Source organism: Setaria italica, chromosome IV, assembly GCF_000263155.2.
Source record: "Setaria italica strain Yugu1 chromosome IV, Setaria_italica_v2.0, whole genome shotgun sequence".
NCBI lineage: Eukaryota > Viridiplantae > Streptophyta > Magnoliopsida > Poales > Poaceae > Setaria > Setaria italica.
In genome coordinates, this window is record NC_028453.1 from 5,208,370 (window position 1) to 5,224,531 (window position 16,162).

At 41.9% G+C, this 16,162-nt stretch overlaps 1 protein-coding gene across 1 annotated transcript; it reads right to left on the minus strand.

Annotated features, from left to right (window-relative positions):
* Positions 1-809: 809 nt before the first annotated feature.
* On the minus strand, positions 810-2,391 carry LOC101767579 (protein HEADING DATE 3A). The gene is made up of 4 exons (XM_004964742.3): positions 2,081-2,391; positions 1,838-1,899; positions 1,634-1,674; positions 810-1,344 (listed from the first exon to the last, which is right to left on the minus strand). Exons 1-4 carry the CDS (start codon positions 2,282-2,284, stop codon positions 1,115-1,117), a joined length of 537 nt encoding a protein of 178 aa, XP_004964799.1. The 5' UTR covers positions 2,285-2,391; the 3' UTR covers positions 810-1,114.
* Between the last annotated feature and the right edge of the window lie 13,771 nt (positions 2,392-16,162).

A 16,162-nucleotide genomic window follows, 5' to 3' on the forward strand; every position in this document is an offset into this window, starting at 1 on the left:
TAATAGATATAAAGTAAAGTGCTACCCATGCATATATATGTAGGAACGTGAAATACAAGTAGGAAAGGTGAATTCTGAAAGCTGCCGACGAATATTGCGCACATCCATCGGCAAAGCCTCCTCCTGATGAGAAGATGTTCTTGCAATGGCATCAGGTGTGTCAGGTGAATCTTCAACTATTTGTAAAAGGGAAAAAAAAGGCTGGTGCGCCGCCCACAAGTTTCACATAACGAGAACGCGAGAATGTATTCACTTTCATTTACCAACTTTTTGTGCCCCTTCCTTGGATCATCCATATCCTCCAACTTTACAAGATACGCGCGCCGGCCGGCCCGTCAAGCAATTTGCATTGTCCCAATGCAAACCTAGGTTGGTTTACTGGTAATTGTGGATGTGATCGATGCATATGCCTCTGAGAGTGCAGGGAAAGAGGTGATGTGCTACGAGAACATGCCCTCGGCTGACCATGGGATCCACCGCTTTTGTGTTCGTGCTCTTCCAGCAGCTGGGCCGGCAGACGGTGTACGCCCCGGCGGGCGGCGGCCGGCCGCCGCGGGAATTTCAACACCAAGGACTTCGCCGGCCTCTACAAGACTACAACCTCGTCTACCTTATAACTGCCAGCGTGAGGATCGGACGATGTGGATTACTGATTCTACAGGGAACTAATGCTGAAGAAGAAGAGCCGATGCGTTCTTCTGCGTGCTGGCAGGTGTTAGTGCGCTTGCATGATCGAAAACTGAAGGGAACCTGTCCATATATGCACATAGAATTATAGATTCAAAATATACCAACTAACACTTGCTCATTAGTCATTTCTCCACTGACGACTTATTACATCAAGTAATGCATACATGCAATACCTTAATTATTGCAGTCTCTGTTTGTCTCCCATGTCACCATTCACATGCTAACTTAATTTGTCTCCCATGCATATGATAAATAGACACTTAAGGAGTGGCTAGTGTGTCGTACTGCTAGCCGTTTATTACACACACCATAATGCTAAGCTAGGCTTTGTCGTCCTCGGCTGCTGCTAGCTAGTTCACACCATTAATTGCTAGACAGAATCATGTGTCTTGATTAGCTGAGAGCTTGCATTGGTTGTCAATAATTAGGGGTACATCCTCCTGCCGCCGGAGCCGGCCTCGCGCTGGCAGTTGAAGTAGACGGCGGCGACGGGCGGGCCGAGGTTGTAGAGCTCGGCGAAGTCCCTGGTGTTGAAGTTCTGGCGCCACCCGGGGGCGTACACCGTCTGCCGGCCCAGCTGCTGGAACAGCACGAACACGAAGCGGTGGATCCCCATGGTCGGCCGAGGGTTCTCGTAGCACATCACCTCTTGCCCTGCGCTCATCATCACCAGAGCCATGCACAATCGTTATCAGTACTACATGTACATGTGTAATAATGTTTTGAACAAATTAATTAACCTTAATTATGTGTGTGTAATTTATCTCCCTCTATGTAGCCGATCGACAAATGTAAATAATGCCTGTGCAGATACGTGTTGTGTGATTGTGTCGTGTGGGTTTGATTTTCTCTCTGTTCTTCTTTTTTCCCGTAGTAAAAGCTAAGCTTGTCTGGTGGACAGAGGGTAGCAGAGACAGATTAAGACAGGGAGCTGATGGCTCACCAAACGCTGCCCCGGTAGATCCTGGAATATCAGTGACCAGCCTGCAGCATGAGAAGACAAGAGAGTGGATCAATCCGTATGCCATCATCATTATATATCATGACAAGATGTACATGCACTAGCTCTAAGCCTCTATACAATGGTCTAGCATATACACTACAGAGTCTGAGAGAAGAATAATCATCTGAATAAAGTTTTCCTTACCAGTGCAAATACTCCCTCAGGTTGGGGTCACTTGGGCTAGGAGCATCCGGATCAACCATCACCTATAAATCAAGGAGCAACACAAAAATTAATTAAGTCATATACGAAGTCATTTTGTTTCTTTTTCATTCAGCTAGGCACGTACGAAATTAATCACTAGTAATAAGATATACATAGAAGTAATTAATGGTTAATAATGGTTATGTGTATGCTGCGACGAGGACGACGACTTCCAAGACGTACGAGGGTGTAGAATGTCCTCATGTCGGGCCCGCCGACGTCGACCCTGGGCTGGTGCGAGACCATGGACGGCTTGAGCTCGCAGCCGTTGGCGATGGTCCTGGCGCCGAAGCTGACCCTGAGGTTGGTGGTCCGGGTGAAGGGGTCCAGCACGTCGCCCACAACCCTACCAACGACCAACGGGTCCCTGTCCCTGCCGCCGGCCATCTCGTCGCAACTTGCTCGCACGAACAGGGGTGTTTTTGTACTTGGCTGAGACCTGCAGCAGCAGCAGCAGAGCTTCTTCTACCTGTAGCCTTGCTTGGCCTACTGGTTTGGTGTTGTTGGTTATTTCCATGCTGGTGTCCTGGCCACTTTATATAGGACTCCGTCAAGCTCAGATCGACTTGGTTGATCGATCGATGAGCTCACTGTGCTCTGTGCTTGTGCATGCCGTACGGCATCTGGGTGTTCTGAACAATTAATAGAATCTGGCATCCCTTTCTATCTCCATGTGGACGTGACGCGCTCGGCCGTCGGGCATCGCATCGCTTTTGACCCAAATGCCAAAGCAGTGGCCAGCTCTCTCCTGTTGGAGATCCATCATCGCAAGTACACGCGCCAGCATCGTCAGTGCTGCTGCTATTGCATGCGTGACCATATGCATAGCACATCTCTCAATCCATCATCTCTTGCTAAGCTCCATCTTCTCTCCATCAGTACTTTGTTGCGTCTCGGACTCGATTGATCGAAGAATGAATGTCTGCCAATTACGACGTGGTAATTTAATGGTGGCGACACACGCATAATGCATGTTTTTCACCTTGTTATAGCTTACATGCTCAGCCTGATTTGCTCAGGCAGGATAGGGTCTCCTTTGCCGGCATTGTGTACGCCCGATCTTATTCATCGCAGGGCCTTGCTGTCGATCTGTGGCGTAAAGCTTCCGTTTATGTGCATGGTGACGATGCAAAAGGCGAACAAGATCTGAACTTTGGATAGTCACAGGACGAGAGAGAGGGTGAGGAACATTTTTTGGTGGCGAGGGGCCTCAGCTTGCATTGTGTGTGGTCAGAAAGGATGAAGAAGAAGCGCGGCATGCGATGTCAGATCAGTTGCCATATTGGGAAAGCGTACAGACGACGCACGCCCGTAATAGGTTAAAAGGCTTCTGATCGTTATCCCCTAGAGAATATGGATGGCGCGATCAACACCAAGGGCGACGAACTTTGCTTGCCGGCTTAATCAGAGAGCATCGGCCGGTAATGCATGCGCGCTAATGTGGTGTCAGTAGCTAAACCTACGACATTATTGACAAGATGCTTCATTCCTCTCTTTTGATCTGATTGCTTTTGTCTCCCCACAGTTTTTCGAAAGTGGACAACACTGCTTTCTAGCTAGTACATTTCGCTAAACAGCTACTCCCTCCGTCCCGCAAAGAGTATCCCTTTAGGTTTGTCTTAAGTCAAATTGTTTTAAGTTTGACCAAGTTTACAATGAAGAGTATCAATATTTATAATATTAAATAGGTATGCTATGAAAATATATTTCATAACGAATTTGATGAAACTTGCCAGACATCAAAAGGATTGATATATTTTTATATAAACTTGATCAAATATAGGATGGTTTGACTTAGGACAGAACTAAAGGACACTTTTGGCGGGACGGAGGGAGTATAAGGTAATGAGTTTGTGGGGATTATGTTCATTGGCAATTTTCCAAAACTGTTGGGAATGCTGGAAATCATACTAACAAAACTTTTGGTAACTCCGCTAAAAATACTAATGGGTAATAATACTGTTGGCCACATGTAAAAGAACTATTAGGAAAGATAGAATTTTTTGTGGTGTCTGACTTTTTGTATTTGTTTTCTTTTATCCTTGATGAATTTTTGAGAAAAATATATGAAGAATTAGTGCTACCAGAAAATGTTTAGATCCAGTACACACATACAGACGGACCCTCGGCAAGGCCAGGTCGCCGAGACTTGCAAGAAAGGGAAATAAAGCTTATGCATTGTGTCCTACTCCCTCCTTTTATCTTTATAAGACGTGATATGACATGGCACGGTCTTCCAAATTATATTATATTTTTTAATTATAAATTTATAATCATTGGAGAGTACATTTAATTACAAATCCAATGCAACCATTTCAAGTTTACATCATAAAAAAATTATTGGTTAAATTATTAGTCAAAGATAGCAAAGTTTGAATCTTGATATGCACGTGCGCCTTATAAAGATAAACGGAGGGAGTACTTCCCTTGCTTCATTTATGATGAGAGGGATGGGAGCAATTTCATCAGGATGAAACTGCTGCTTACCATTTCCAACACATCGAAAACCATGAAACTCCCATTGAGAGAGTTTGTGTGTTTCATCTCTACATGTTTCATGAATTCCCATTGGTCATTTAAATGCAACATTTAAATGATATGCTAGAGTATAAAACCATAAAATGAAACTTTACATCAACTTAAATATCCTTAGATGATGTGACACTCTTGAAAACTGCACAAGATAATCATCGGTAGCCTTTTATTATTTTTGCAGAACTTTTTTACTGTGCGTATATGCAGATGAGCGCACAGAACACAAGGATCACGATGCAAAACAATTACTACCAGAAAACCGGAAACTCCCGTCGGTTTAGATTTTTCCCGTAGTTATTAAGAAAACTGACAGGAACCAACTACATTTACTGCCTCCTCGGTCTCATTACTTTTGTATGCCCGCATGTATGTGTCTTCTTTTTTTGGGGGTTAAGGGTATGGCATGGGTTCGGTCCCTAAAACTCTAGAAGGCATTGGTTTAATTTTAGGAAGTTTTTAGGAAAGAAAGAAGGTCAGCTGCTACTTAAAAGAATGTCAGTCATTAGGTTGTCTGCATCAGTCATCGTTTGGGGTGGCCAGTCATTAGGTATAGCGAGCCGGGCTGAATTCCGCTGCGCGCTCTAACATCCCTTGCTTTTGTTTGCTGAGACTCCATATCTCTTGATGCTGGTATAATTACACGTGGGAACAAAATTGTGTTATACTTTTCGTTAACAGTTGGAGTCCCATCTGATCGAGAATGGAGCATCTAATCATCTACATACATTTAGCCGGCTTGAAAAGAAAGGCATCATCTATCTTGCTACGGCACAAACACAAAGTCAAGTCATTTTCTCCTGTATTGTCATTTTCCTTTTATCGATGCATGATGCATCTACTTGCTAAGTGGCTAGTGATGCTAAAGTTTCAAGGGAATCAATTTTTACATTTACTTTTCACCATCTTTTTTTTTTACCACCTGGCCTTCTCCTTTTCAATTATACAACATCAATGTCACACGCGTCTGCAACTAAAGCTGGGTTCAAAATTTCGTCCGAGCCGGCGATTTTCTATTCTATCGATCACCCCCCCCCCCCCTAAGCATGTATACCTGTATTTTTGTTTTTGATTCTAATGAAATTTGTTCAAATTTTGAAGACTTTGGCTGGTTTTTTGTCACTAGTCTTACCGGGCCTCTCTAATCTTTTCTTTAAAAATGGTATAGGCTGAACTCTGAACCAAAGACTCAGCTACTGTGCTAAAGAATTCCGAACAAAAGGTGATCCACCAAGAAGCTGACTTGGGGGTTGTTTATTTCAGTGCTATTAAAAAGTTAGAGAAGTTTAAAAGCAAGCAAACAAGATAATGTCAGGTGTGGCCCAAATCTATACAGCCTAAAGGAATAAATAAAATCGAAGATTACACATATATAGACATACGTGTGAACAATTCAGTTGACGAATGATATGTATTCTTGACTGAAATATTCCTGATTACTTTCACTTCTTGGTTAACATATGACTTTGCACACGGATGCTACATTTGTTTCAAAATGTTCAACACCGTTGACTTCTGAACACAAGACCATTTGTCTTACTAAAAAATGTAGTGCCACTATGCAAAATATAAGTCATACTTAAAGTACCTTTAATGATAAAATAAGGCAGCACAAAAATAAATGATGTTACACAGTTTTTTAAAATAAGATAAATGGTCAACATCTTATCTAAAAGTCAATAGTGTCAAACATTTCGAACAAAGAGGCATTAACTACTTTGACTCGTTAAATATCTAAAAGAGTAGAACCAAGACACGCCACTATTGGAACACGTCAGCGGTCGTATATGTTGTCTCGTACAGTAATTTTTTGATGTAGAGAAGAGAGAGGGAGGTAAGAGAAAGAGGTTGTTGTTTTCTTTGCGAAACAACTGTCTCAAAGACTAAATGTTAGGACCATGGACAACTTCATCACCATTGTACAAGTTGTTGCCATCCAACTCATAATATTCCTTTGCACAAATTAAGAAATTATCGAGTTACTACTAGACAACTTAGAAAAACACATTGTATAAATTGTTTGTTAAGTCATCTTAAGATTACATTAGACTGCCTATTAGATAACACAAATCTACTTGAGCATCGTATTTATCCCCCTCATATCTCACTTTTATTTTGTTTCCTTTAGGATAAAAGGACATGATACGCATGGTCGTTCATTGTTCAATAGGGTATGTGCGTGGATTTCCCAGGAACAAAAGGCATAACCTTTTTCCTCGTGCCTTTCTAATGACAACAGGCATGACGGTTTAGAATTCTCCTGCTCCGACCGGCGGGCCCAAGCTGGTATATTTGTCGATGAGCCTCCATGTGTCATGTGTGTTTGTCGCAGCGCGGCGCGTCCACCATGCTGGATCAGCACGGCTAATTTGGCGTGGGAGGATGCATAGCAGTCGTTCTTGTCGCCCAAAAGAACCCTGCCGGTCAAATCATCACACTAATGCTGGATAAACTGAATGCTGCAGGATAAGGCATTTCATCATGAGCTACTTGTTCTAGATGGAATGAATGTACCATACTGCGTGCATCAGCATGCCATGTAAGGCTTCTTGAAGAAAGGTGGTGCACATGCAAAAATTGTTTTTACAAAAGGCTGAAAATAAACTATATACCCTGCTTTTTTACATTTATTCAGGGGGATTTTACGCAAATTAGAATTTGATTATTTTTTACTGCGTCAATATAGTGTTTGTAGTGTGTTGGTAAGAATTTTAGTACATATGCGTACCGTTTTCTTGTTTCATTTGCTTATTTTTGCAATTGCTTCTATGTTCAGAGAAACTGGTTACCGACAGTTACAAGGGTTTACAGTGAATTTGCACCTAAAATTTCGTAACAATATGAACTGAAAATGGTAGCTGCTCGAAAACCCCCCAAAAAAGTTGTAGCTAACAAACTGAATATTTTTCCTAAAAGAAATGGCCAAAAGTTGTTCAGATAGAAATGATGAAATTTTCTTTTACTATATATTACCTCAGGCTAGTGCTGATGTGACTTTACAATGAAACCAAGCTTTAGGCAACGCCGTGTAGAGGCTGGAACTTGTTTCCATTTTCTGAAAAAGAAGGTCCGTGAAACAGTAAAGGGCACATTTTATTTACCACCTGCAGTCCTGTGAATGAAGAATTGGTTGCGTACCTTATTGTATTAGCTTTTGTTTGAGTGAAGGTTCAACGGTATTGTCGAATATTATTAATTATTATCATTTGAGGAACGTTTTGGGCATAAATATTATTATTCTTCTCCTTTTAGTGCTTTTGTATGGAGGATATTTCTAGCATATTCCAACGGTAAAATCAAATCAGCTACAAAAGAGATACCAATAGAGAATTAAAACAAAGGCTATAGTAGCATATATAAAAAATAGCAAAAGCACTAGTCCTTTGACCACCTAGCAATATATAGGGAAATATTCTATATATCTCGTATTCTAACTAATTAAAAAAATATAATTAACATTTATATTAGCAGTAGTCAACAAAGTATTGAAACTTTTATTATTGCATTAGTTCTAGTAGATATGACATATTTACCTAGAACTAATTAATTTGCCTACCATGGCATTGGTAAAATATGCAATAACAAAACACATCCATATATATAAACCTTTAAACCCAAAAGTAATTCAACTTCTAGATAGTATGTTAATTCCGTTGGTTTTTTCCTTGGAATTTGAAGAAAAAGAAAAAAAAAGGTTCACCATGTGAAAAATATACACTCCTTTTCTTTTTTACGGCGTGTATGTAACCCAAGGTTTAAAAATTTGTAATTTAAATTTGGTATTATTGGATTCACATATGAAAACAGTTTCATATATAGTTGTAATATTATAATATATATGGGATATTAACTGTAAAAAACGTGGCATATCGGGGACCTATAATAGCACATTAATTAGTACCAATAGCCCATACATTCAGTTTAGACCTAGTCTGGCTGGAATCTGGATAAGCTTGTGCTATGCCTGAGGTAACCGGAGCCCCATCACGTCAGCTAGGTGTCGTAACCGCCGGATGGAAGCGCAGGTCAATTCATGGGAAAAATTGCACTGGCGCCACAGCCTTATCCCCGGCCGTTAGCCATGGGGGCGCCCCTCTTGCCACCGGTAGCTTTGCTCATCCAGAGATTCCAAACTTTCCAAGAGGATCAAAAAAGGAATTTCGATGGCCTGAGCGGGTCAAAACGCTGCGCATTATTGGACAGGGACGGCCGGAACGAGAGCTCAAGAATCAGATTGCATTTGCGTGGCATCCAACTGACTGAGGATCAGTGTGGCTAGTGGCTTTACATCATCATCTTTCCCCCTGGAACTTTGAGTACGAGATAAAGGCCTGCAACCAGCAGTGTCTTTCTGGGGAAATGCCCTGGAAGGCTGGATGGAAGATCCATATCCGTTATGCTTTGCAACTTGCGAAGGTCATTTCAGAGGAAATGATAACGCATGCAGACGCTGTCGTGCATATTCTCTGAAAGCCTGAAACTTCACATGGGGATGGAGAGCTGCAGCAGACATCCAGATGCATGGTGTGTGTGTGTGTATCTAGCATATCGTTTGATATCTGATATGATAATATATGCCTAATATTTGCCATTTACCAAGTGCAAATTATGCATGTATATGCTAAGTCCAAACTTAAGAATCGGTGCATATTCTCTGAAAGCCTGAAACTTCACATGGGGATGGAGAGCTGCAGCAAACATCCAGATGCATGGTGTGTGTGTATCTAGCATATCGTTTGATACCTGATATGATAATATATGCCTAATATTTGCCATGTACCAAGTGCAAATTATGCATGTATATGCTAAGTCCAAACTTAAGAATCGTCAACAACAAGGAAATTTGTTGTTAGTGAACAGCTTTGAGACATGTTACAATCCAATATGAATCTGTTGGATTTTTAAAAAAAATTTGACAAAATATAGGGGCTCTGACGGTCTTCTTCTAGAGCTCAGCTCTGGTTTTAATCAAGAAGATAAATAGAGAATGGCACACAACATGCAACAAATTTTGATAGTGTGACTACCGCAGAAATCGTCATATCCACACCGGATAATAAGTAGATATGAGTATATGACCATATGTATGTACCTGTGAAGATGATCATAACTCGTGATTTTATCTGTTGGTGGCTATATATGGTCATAGTTACGTAGCTCTAACGTCTAATTAGACATGGGTATAAAGATGAGAATCACCTTGGTAGACTGAAGCAAGTGTTAATCGCATTGTGAATTTAGGGCACAAGCATCATGTGTTTTCTATTCATTTAGAACAAGCATTGGAAGTGCATGCCAATGATGAAGTTACCCAGGTTCTTTCTTTTCTTGTACTTAACATTCATGTCCTTATGCTCTAGGCTAGACATGACCACAATCAGCAATAAACATGACCATAAACTCATTGTTTCTCTGCTACTAGTTATGGACTTATGGTCATGTCTAGCTGCTTAGCCGCCTGGGCATGCCATGAATCAAGTGTGTGTTGAAAAAGGATGATTACCATATAAACTGAGAGATGAGAATCACCTTGGTATAGAACTGATGCAAGCGAGAATCCCATTGTGAATTTGTACATTAAATTTGATCTTTTTCTTTTCTCCAGATACATAACGAATTAGCGCTGGTAAAGATATACCGAAGGTGTCGGTATGTAATGAGCTCCGGTAGGGGATACACATTAATGGTGTCCATAAGTAATAAGCGCACCCAGGTGTAGGTTAGGAACTATAGCAATGGTGAGGGTTTCTTCAACCGTGGGTGAGAGTTATTTGTTAGGCAATTTATTAGCTCCACCCAAATGGTATCATCTTTGTTATAAAAAAAGATAGGAGTTATCTTTTCTATGGTCTTTGGTATTTTTTTTAGATTAAGGAACATTGTCCGGCCTCGATCATCCTCAATTGGATGTCTACAGTCACCAACTTACAACCTGGACACAAAACATGCATCTCTCAGGCTGCTCCTGAAACTTCTAGTGCCAAAACACAGTTTAGACAAGACTAAACAAGGTATCTGATACTTCTTAGGATCGAACTAAAACAGACCAAGCTCCTAGGTCTAGAGTCTGGTTCCAAAACAAAGTTCAGACAAGACTAAACAAGATCTCTGATACTTCTTAGGATTGAACTAAAACAGACCAAGGTCCTAGGTCTAGAGACAGCTTCCAGGTAAACTGAAGAAAGACCCACGCCATCAGCACATAAACCTTTCAAGATCTGCCCTGACGCTAGACAGCCTAAGACATCAATCTTCTCTTAAAGTTCCATCCATATTTATGGAAGAAATCCAAAGCAGTAATTTCAAGTCTGCTACAGTTCTTCTTCAAATCAATTTTCTCTTCCTCCTTAGATAGCATCGCCCATGCCCTTGCCCAATAAGTCCCTCTGAACATTACCTGCAAAAAGGAGTTAGTGGGGTATTGTCTTCGATTTCCGGCTTTACTACAGAAGTGGGAGGACGGGAATTTCTTTGCTTTCGTTGAGTATGCTCCATATGAACAATGATGGAAAATTTCTAACTGCACGAGCATGCTCCATGTATTCAGCCCAGCGAGCTTCCTCGTCTTAGGTCCAGCTAGCCACAAGTAAGCATGGGACTGCTATGCTTTCCACAGTCGCGAGTCCACGGCTGATGGAGAGAAAAACAAGGAATATTCGAAGATAAAATATCCATTTCAAAATTTTGCAGCGGAAGAAGACCATTCTTGCTGAACCTTGAATAGGGTATTTATTTTTGCAAATAATAAAATTAAATAATTCCGATCAGGGTTGCGCTGGTGCTGAGCTTGATTTTTGCTGGCTCACACGTAGAATTTTAAGGGACATTATTCGGGCGAAACCTGGTGCAAAGAAAAACAACGTTGTACTCTTGGGGGGAAAAAGTATTTGCTCTCTGGTGCAAACAAACTGCTACTCTTCTCTTCTTTATCACTGTCTCTATCGAGATAAAGCACGAATTTCATCCATCTATAGCTTTGTGTTGCGCACTTCCTATCTTATAAAAAAGTCGAAGATAACCGAGTAAAATCCCATCAGGGAAACAACGGACCTGTACCACAAACTACTCTTTGTATCCCACAATTATGGGGTCTGTTACTGCTCACGTAGCCATGATTCTCTCACGCACTCTCATCTGGATTGCATTAGCTTAGGATGTACTCGCAGAGACGACATATCAATAGAATTTCAACATAAGTGATGATGGTCGTGGAAGAAGAATAAAATTCAGCCAGCTTGAATTGTTACTATTTTACGAACTTATGCAAATTCTGTTCTTTTTATCAGCCAATTATCTTTTGGTTAGATCATAGAGTTTGTGCAGTGAAAAATAGAACAAAGAAATCTATTGCTCCAATGTATTTCACTTTCTCATGCTTATACGTGCATAGAGCTAGTGGCTATGCTAAATGAACACAAAAGCTAAATTGTTTACATGTGGTACAATAGGTAGAGTGCATTTAATTAAATTTATCTAGTTAATAGTAAGGATCATGGTAGCTTCTCTAATATTGCGTGGATTTGAAACTAGAAAACTATAGCAAGACATGGCCAATCTGTTAGTTCCAGTAATATGGGGGTAGGGAAGCAGTAAAGGGAACATGCTTCATGTACACATAGATTTGCTATGCTAAATTAGTTTGCGGTTTAATTATGCATTGCAAAAATATAACTAGTTGGTCCCACTCCTATTTTTATATAATTTCTAGCTTTGCCCCTATGCAGAAGTGATAGCTCGATGCAATTAGATTGTGCTTAAGAGTAAAATAGTAACTTGCCCAAGTTAAGTACATGGGGTTCTAACACGTTACATGGAAAATTTGTACATGGATATAGAAAGACATAACAATTAATGAATGAGCTATTGTAACACTTTGTATCTCAGTTGAGATGAATTCATTGTAACTATATTCGATACATCTTTATTAATTCCAACTTCAAAGAAAATCGTGAAAACAAGTACGGGGCCAAAGAAAACTATGCATGAGAGCAATATTGCATCCATGTGTGTGCCCGGGCCAACGACGCTGCGGCCAACACGTACGTCCAGCCCGGCGGGCGATCTGCCGTGATTTTCTTCCTTTCTTCTTTGAGTTTCTCGGCTCATAAGCGTCATCATTAGATCCACGTACGAACGCACACTGCCCTACGGTGGATCGGACACGGCGGCGCCTGACGCAATCAGGCACACCGTACCAGGGCACGACGATCCGGCCTGGAGGCAGAGAAGTCCTGGCCCGGATGAGGAATGAGATCTCCGTGATGTTGAACCTGCAGACGGGAAGAACTTGAAGAAGCTAGCATAGCACAAACCATCTGAACATCGTGGGGTTACTTCCTTGCTCCTTCTCCTTCACCATTTACCGTCACCGCCCCGTGGTCCTCCGATCGCCGCGCGTGCAGTAATTTTTCCACGCCACGCAGGCCGTGTGCCGTACGGACGTGTCGATCAGGCCACCGAGGATCGGAAAACCGGCTGCGATCGAGCTGCGTCGTCGTCCGGCCGGTCCGGTCGCCGCTGTCCAATTGGCCGGCCAAGGAAACTGGCATCGGCTTCCGTGCAGCTTCGACAACACCGTACCAGTGGTTAAAACAAGGTTCAGTCAGTCAGAGTTAGAAAATGCAACGCTAGCTGATAACGAACGAGCGAGAGCGTGGTGATCTAGTTGCCACCACTACCAGTGATCTAGTTGCATGGATGCATGGGCGATGATTATTCATGCACGAGATCGAACGGAATCGATTAAATTCTGAAACTAGAACCTGGCGACTAGTCCTGTGGCGTCCCAGTCTTCCCCGTCTCCATTCAACGGCGATTGGCCCTGTTCTTCCAATCGCACGCTGCGACCTTTCTTCCCTCCCATCGGGTCGCTCTCGCTCTAAAGAGACAACTCCACGCAGGCCGGCCGGTGGTGGTGGTCAAATCTTGATCACCGTAGTATCACACACCTAGCCCTACATACCTAGCAATATATGTATATATATAAATCACATTCGTCGCTGCAGGGGATCGGAGGTGAGATCAAAAAAGCTTAGTTGAGAGAGCAGCTGCAGCCACTATATATAGGCTATAGCGTAATAAGCTACTCGATCGATCGATATGGAAGGACGACCGAAAGGCGGCGGCGGCGGCGGTGGCTCGTCGAGGCCGGCGGCGGCTCCTCCCGCGGAGGCCGCCAGTGCCGGGCGGTCGACTGCGGCGACGCAGCAGCAGCAGCAGCAGGTGAAGGTGAAGCACATCGTCACGAGGGAGGTGCGCACGGACCAGGCCAACTTCAAGGACGTCGTGCAGAGGCTCACCGGGAAGGACTCCGCCGCCGCGCGCGCCGCGGTCGTGGCCGCCGCGAGCTGGACCGGCGGGAGTACTGCTCCTGGTGTTAGCTCCGGTGGTGCTGCAGCAGTTGTGCTCGAGGACAACGTAACCGGGGTGACGACGATGCTCCCGTCGGAGGAGGAGATGAGACGGTGGTGGCACGGGCCGTGACTGGTCTCGCATGTGTGCATGAAGCCACGGTGTGCCATCAGATGTTGTTGTTGTGTTAGCTTCAGTGTCCTCTTTATTTTATTTCAGTTGCTATTTAGAGAACAAAATTAAACCATTTTTGCCAGGGATTGATCGGAATTTGAATGTTTGTAGCTGCTAGACATGTTGGGTGTAACTTAGTTCCGATTCTTTTTATTAGGACGTGTAAGTATATATGATTATTCTTCTTTAAAATCTGGATATGATTCTAAAGTAAGTTTGTTCTTTTGGTTTACTGCTAAGAAGAGGCCAATGCGGCCGCTTGTATTATCTCATTCTTCAAGTCCCATAGTGATTCCAGAAGCAATTTAATTTGCTGATTTCTGCGTCAAACTTATTTCTTTAGGCCTTATATACTCCAACCAGAATCTGATCTGAAGAACGAACAAATGGAAAGGACGACAGCATGCACATGTGATGAAACTGCACACTCCTAGGTCAATGTGAGCACATACTCGAGGTTTAATTAGCGATACCAATTACCAAGGACGATGTGATTGTGAAGTCGGTGCAGGTCTGCAGGAGCAGGATATGTGTGTGCTGTGTGCATCCAGATATGGTCATGTACAAAATTGAGTTTTTTTATAAAGAGTACAAAAAAATAAACAAAGAAAAAGAAACCTGTAGGCTGCTGGCTGTGCTAAGCTACATGAAGCGTAGAATGTTTGTAGTGCGACTTGGGCCAAAAGCCCAAGACTGGGCCTCTATCACTGAATGCCTCTAAGCATTGGGCCGGCCAAGTAACCCCCCTATAAGACACAAGTTTTGAATGAGATACAACTAACGGTAGCAAGTGCAAGCAAAGCTTAAGTAATTTTCAAGCCTGAGATATGCGTCATTTAACAGCTGTTTAGCTAATAATAAGGTAAACTTCCACTCAAAAAAATAATAAGGTAAACTTAATTGTTTTATATACGTTGGTCAAATGGATATAGCAAACACACTATTTTACATTAAGCATATTGACTCTGAAAAGTGATGCTTATAGTCTTTTTGAGTTCTCGGCACCATTTATAAATCCTGATTGTAAAAAACGACAACGATGGGACGAAAGCTGAGCTAGAAATCAGAATAATTGTGAATAGCCTTTATTTGGTTTCCTCAACAACCACAATTATTTGTCAAGGACTTACCATGACGAAGGGGCCCGGAGAACTAGCTTGCAATAGAAAGGTTCGATAGCACTATATCCAGCAGGTTGATTTGATCCAACATGCTCCTGGTAGGTATCCGGATGGTGACAAGCTGAGGTGAAGGTGACAACTAAATGAGACAGATCCTTTCTTTTCTTCTTTTATGTTCCACCCTACTCCTGCCTTTTAACCACGAGTGTGTTCTTGCGTAAGTCTACTCTCAACTCTACAAAAAGCATCTCCCACATGCGTCATCGTCCCTACTTTAATGTTAACATAAGATTTGCTGATGCAACGGAAAAAACTAGTTAGTTTTTCTACGACATCACGCAAAGCGTTCATATCATAAAAAAATTCCAATTTTCATCCAAAATTAGCATGGATCTTAATTCTATGGTGCAGGGATGGGTCCAAAAGGATGGGTTGGTACCATTGGCGTACAGTGTACACCCAAACTTTATCTCGGCAATAGCACAAAACTTTTGTCTTTTTTCCCAGATTTTATGAATTTTCCACGTGCATTAAAGTGGTTCCACATAAAAAGTAAGCTTTCTAAAAAAAATATGAGTTTTGCTATTTATCTGTTGACAGATTTTTTAGAAGAAACTCTGTCGAATTTTTTGATGTTTCAAATGTCGTCATTTGATGGTGCAAACATTATGTTTCGATGTTTCAAAATATTTTATGATTTCAAGGGAGGGAATGTGGCAGATTCTCCTAATATTACAAATCCTATTTACTATATTTTAATGTATTGTTCTTGCATGTTGCATAGTACTTCATGTTTTCAGTCATATGCAACATGGGAGAATAACATTTGTAACATCAGAGAATAACATATGCAACATCATAAACTTCGACCGATTTTACCCTAAAAAATTGTTGACAGATATATACACTCCCAAAAAATATATACATGGTTTTCCAAAATATTATTATAGCTTTTATTTTTTTTAAAATGTGCCATTGAGATAATTTTCCAAGTTGCGTCATTGAGATAAGGCTTCTAAGGGTTGTCACTCACTGTCACTGCGAACGGGTGCACGGTGGCTATTTTACATGTTTTGCTTTCCAGCGG